This window comes from Gymnoscopelus microlampas (genome assembly GCF_963454915.1).
Source record: "Gymnoscopelus microlampas genome assembly, chromosome: 24".
Classification (NCBI taxonomy): Eukaryota; Metazoa; Chordata; class Actinopteri; order Myctophiformes; family Myctophidae; genus Gymnoscopelus; species Gymnoscopelus microlampas.
In genome coordinates this window covers 2,007,599-2,012,883 of record NC_139961.1, presented here as the reverse complement: position 1 = coordinate 2,012,883, position 5,285 = coordinate 2,007,599, and the positions used below count along the sequence as shown (strand labels likewise).

At 41.9% G+C, this 5,285-nt stretch overlaps 1 protein-coding gene across 1 annotated transcript; it reads left to right on the top strand.

The window, feature by feature from the left end:
- Positions 1-1,662: 1,662 nt before the first annotated feature.
- LOC311041041 (uncharacterized protein) lies at positions 1,663-3,689 on the top strand (the record flags this gene model as incomplete). Its single annotated transcript, XM_084051477.1, has 4 exons — positions 1,663-1,932; positions 2,534-2,866; positions 3,034-3,125; positions 3,270-3,689. The coding sequence occupies exons 1-4, from the start codon at positions 1,689-1,691 to the stop codon at positions 3,687-3,689; spliced, it is 1,089 nt and encodes a 362-aa protein (XP_083907603.1). The 5' UTR covers positions 1,663-1,688.
- Positions 3,690-5,285: the final 1,596 nt, after the last annotated feature.

Here is a 5,285-nt window from a genome sequence, read left to right as displayed (position 1 = left end):
CTATAGTGGCTTACAATAAGCAGACCTGGCAACTATTACCGTAGTCCACGATTCCATGGAAACTTTATGATGAGTTTTCTCCGTAATATCAACTAGATAACCCATCAAATACGACACAAACACGATAAAATGTATGTATTCTTACCATTGGCTGGTGGTTCCCACTCATCAGAGGCATAGCAGTCTAATGAGTCAGTCTCCGACTCATTTTCACTCCCTGATGCAGGAGGGAGACGCACCACCTTTGTACGTTTCCTTAAACCCTTACGACGAAGAGGGGGGTCGCCGTGTTGATCACCGGCGTCCTTCGGGGCCACAGACCCACCAGGGCCCACCGTTGGCTCTGGTGGTGGTGGTGGTGCTGTTCCTCTCGTACTGGGAGCGAAGTATGAGTGAATTGTTCTCTGCTGTAGCAGCGAGCCTCCGGAGAGCTGACCGCCTCCGCGATGTTTAGAGCCTCTCCCTCGCTGACCTGACATACCAACTCTACTCTATAGTCTATATCTCTCACAAATAGACTATATACTCCTACTAAATATCCTCCTTCACCTGTCTAAATCTAAACCTTACCTACTCCACACTAAATCTTCCTCCACGCCCTTTCTAACACAATATAGCTCACTTGGCACAATACAATATAACAAACTAATAATCTATCTATCTATCTAACTATAATAATCTAATCTATCTCTATATAATCACTCTCTCACTCACTCAAATTTAAATCTAACACAACTATATAACACTAACTAAACTAACTCAAACTCACACTCACACACTCGCTCAGTCTCTCCCTATTATCGATCCGATCACAGCAGCTCTCTCTCTCAGTCTCTCTGGCTTGTAAACAGCAATTGTTTGGACGCACAGGGAGAAAGCGTTGTGCAGGTCCCCTTTTTGAAGGTTTTTTTGGTCATATGACTTCGATCACGTGTTTTTTTGAGATCCCTTTCATGTAGTCGCACCAAATTCAGTGAGGATCTGCATACGGGGTTATTGTACAGTAAACCAATAAAAAGACCATTTCACGGTCTGAACCGTGTTTGGCACCGGACCGCTACTCTGCGCAAACACGGTTCAGACCGTGTTTGGCACCCAATGTGTTAATGATATTATTATTATTATTATTATTATTATTATTATTACTCTCCGCAGGAGAGTATTGTTTTCACTTTCTAAATATGACACACCGATTGGTCAAGCCTCACGTGACACGTGACAATACGGTGAAATACTGTATAAATACATGGCATCACTTTGACAGTGTCTGTGCCACTGTCAAAGTGAGGTAAGACAGGAACCATCACGAAATGGCTGCATGGCTGATACATAATTGGCAGATAGGACAGATAGGACACTTATATAGACAGGAGGGATATGACACTTACACAGACGGATAGGACAATTACAGTACACAGACAGGACGGATAGGACACTTATACAGACAGGACGGATAGAGCACTTACACAGATAGAACATTCCCAACATTCCCAACAGCGGAGAGTTGTGCTCCGAGGAGCACTTTTTCTAGTTAGTATTATATTATTAATTATATTATTATAATAGCATTACTATTATTTTAAATACAAGTAATATTACCTATTTAATGTTTGCTCTCTTGTCCATGTACAGAGTCTGCTGATGTCAGGTTGGTGGGAGGAATCGGTGAGTGTATTGGTATACTGGAGATGAAACACCAGGGAGAGTGGAGACCAGTGGATGGTTGGTCTGACTGGAACCTGAAGTCATCATCTGTAGTGTGTAGACAGCTGGACTGTGGCTCTGCTTTTTCAAGAAAGTGGAATTCTGGTTTTACGTGTGAACCTGTTTGGTGGATTTCATCTTCCTGTGTTGGGTCTGAGTCTTCACTGAGAGAGTGTGGAACAAAGGTTTCTGGTAATTCCACTGCCAGACTGGAGGTGATCTGTTCAGGTAAAACAGTGACTTCCTCAATGGCATATTTACATTCTTCTATCTGTCTGTCTGTCTGTCTGTCTGTCTGTCTGTCTGTCTGTCTGTCTGTCTGTCTGTCTGTCTGTCTGTCTGTCTGTCTGTCTGTCTGTCTGCCTGCCTGCCTGCCTGCCTGTCTGTCTGTCTGTCTGTCTGTCTGTCTGTCTGTCTGTCTGTCTGTCTGTCTGTCTGTCTGTCTGTCTGTCTGACTGCCTGCCTGCCTGCCTGCCTGCCTGCCTGCCTGCCTAATGTATGTTGTTTGCACATTCACTTCAGTTTTAGGATAAATGAGAACCTAAATACATGTTCTACTTTTATTACATTTGACCAGTAACTTTTGATTTGAAATGTGATTTAGGTTTGTGTACTGATGATTCTTGATAAATGAGCTACAAATCGAGTCTTTACGTTTAAGATTTTCCTCAGTTTAGAATCACAATGAGTCATCTGTCTGTTTAGAGACAATGATGTTTATAATTAAATTATTTACAATATTTCGATCTTTGTCTCATTTGACCTTATTGTCATTGTCTCTCTGTTCATAAATATGTTGTTTCAGTCAATCACCTCTGTCTTGTTACAGATCTGCCGTTTAATCCCAACATCACCCTCTTCTCCTCCTCCATGAACGGGGTTTCTGAGGGCCAGCATCAGGGGCCACAGGTGATGGAGGGTCACAGTTTCTTTATCAGCTGCTCCATTCAGCCACAGTATCCAGCAGGCTCCTTCCACCTCACCTTAACTGGATCCAACACAACACACAACTACACCCAGCCAGCTGTCAATCACTCTGCCAACTTCCTGTTTCCTGTAGCAGACCACACCCACCAAGGGAACTACAGCTGTATTTATCACATCAATGTTTACTCAAATGACTTCTACTATCAGAGCCAGTTCCTCTCTGTCACTGTCACAGGTAACCAGAATTACATTGACTTTTCAAACCACAATATGTAACTCAATCAAGCAAATTGCATAAAGCAGGCTACAATAAAAATAACAAATGTAATTACATAAAGTACACTTTTAATGAGAGTTGATCTTTACTTGATGTTTGATGTTGTAAAATATTTTCTCTCACAGCTTCTCCGCTGACATCTAACATCCTCAAAGTTACAGTCATAATGCTGCTGGTGTTGGTGGTGATAAGCTATGTCCTTTATCGTGTCTGGAAGGTAATGTATACGTTTTTATTCAATCTTTATTCATCTTCATTCAATACCAGACCAGAATGTAAATGAAGTAGTTACACTGTTTGTATTGAAGATAACCTGATCTGATCCAGTAAGATCAAGTTGTGTGCTGCTCTGTTTCTCCAGGCCACCAGAGGGCGGAGAGCAGCAGTGGAGACCACAGTTTATTATAATGTAGGATGGGAGAACGTTGAGATGGTTTATTATAACGTTGTTGGTTCCGATGCTGAAGCTGGACCCAGTGAAGAGACAGAATACCACCAGTATGAAGAGATACCTCTCCAAGGAAGGTCTGAAGCTGGACCCAGTGAAGAGACAGAATACCACCAGTATGACGACATAGATCTACCAGGAGGGTCTGAAGCTGGACGCAGTGAAGAGACAGAATACCACCAGTATGATGACATAGATCTACCAGGAGGGTCTGAAGCTGGACCCAGTGAAGAGACAGAATACCACCAGTATGATGACATAGATCTACCAGGGGGGTCTGAAGCTGGACCCAGTGAAGAACCAGGACATCACGTGTATGAGGTGGATCTCTAAGGAGTTCATGTCACATCCATCACATAACTGTCCATCACCTCAGTCAAGGTTTGAACATTTACACTGAACTGTAAATGCATAGACATATAAAGGTAGACGCCTCCTCTGGCTCTAAAGTGTGTGTATGGTGGACGCACTTCCACTTCTGGGGGGCAGCTGGAAATTTCCGCGTATGTCACAGAAGGGGGCGTTCAGTAGGCCAATGAGAGGCAGGTGGGGGCGGGACAACTAGATTCTGACAAGTCCTGGAAAAGACGTGCTGTGATTGGCCAGTGCCCGTGCCCCCCGGAAATATGGCGGCCACCATACCAAGCACGTAGCTCCAATGAACTGCAGATGTATCTAGGTTTCTATATCTGTGTGTAAATGTACCAGAAAGACCAAGTGAGGTTTAGAAGTGGCAGATAAAGTCTTCAGTGGAAATGTTCATGAGGATACAAGTCAGAAGACAATGACACCTACAGGGAACAAGAGCTCTGTGTTTGAAGATCAGATCACATTGGACCGTGTCTGTCTCCACCCTCATGATGTTTCATCAAGTCATTATAACTATCAGTAATTAGTTATCAATACATGTATCTATTGATCCTACTGTACACAATACATGTCTATGCAGCCCAGGTGTTTGTGTCATTGTTCATTAGTCATTCAGCTCATAGATTGTCACACAGTGAACCATCAGAGTCTGAGCTACACAACTATTTATCTCATTACATGTGTTTCTATTGGCACAATAGAATGTGGAGATTTGTTAATAAATTATGTATATATTCACTTCTTACTTTTAGATGTTTAAGTAATACGTATTTTGAACACAGCTTTTTAATAATGGGGTAGCATTATAATGTATTGTTAATTACAGTCATGCATTTTGCCTGTTTTTTATATTGTGTAATGTAATCAGCAGTTTTATTGCTGTTTTTAAACAAGGCTTGTTATGAACAATATATCTTATTGTTTTTATTGGATTAGTTTCTTTAGATGATTTCTTTAGATCTCAGGGCCCTATTTTGCGCCCAAGTCGCTTTACCCACTATTTGGGGATTTAGCATCGTGCAAAGGGCGTTCCCGTGGCTGAGTTGTTATTTTGTGCCACCATCCTTATCCCTAAAATACCTGCCCTACCCTTTACATTATGCATAGGTGTGGTTTGGACGTTACATTAATAAAACCAATCAGCGTGCCAGATGCCATTGGCTTTAAGTGTTTAGAGGCAGCACCAGCTGCCTTGTTCATAATTAACGGATAACGCATTGAGACTACGCATAGTGCAGGGTGCAAAATAGGGCCCTCAATGTATTAATATTTTCTTATTTCTTGGTCCATTATGGATGAGCCTATAGGATCCATCCAACCATTCAAACCATTATGGATGAGCCTATAGGATCCATCCAACCATTCAAACCATTATGGATGAGCCTATAGGATCCATCCAACCATTCAAAGGACCTGAATGCTTCTTGTTGATTAGTCATCTGACAGCAGTGTTCAACACTTACATTCATACAATATGTTATGTTTGATGTTTCATCTTTGTTACCTTAAGAAAAGAAAAAAAAAAGTCAATAAAGATGAACCTGCTGAAGTGTTCCTCTC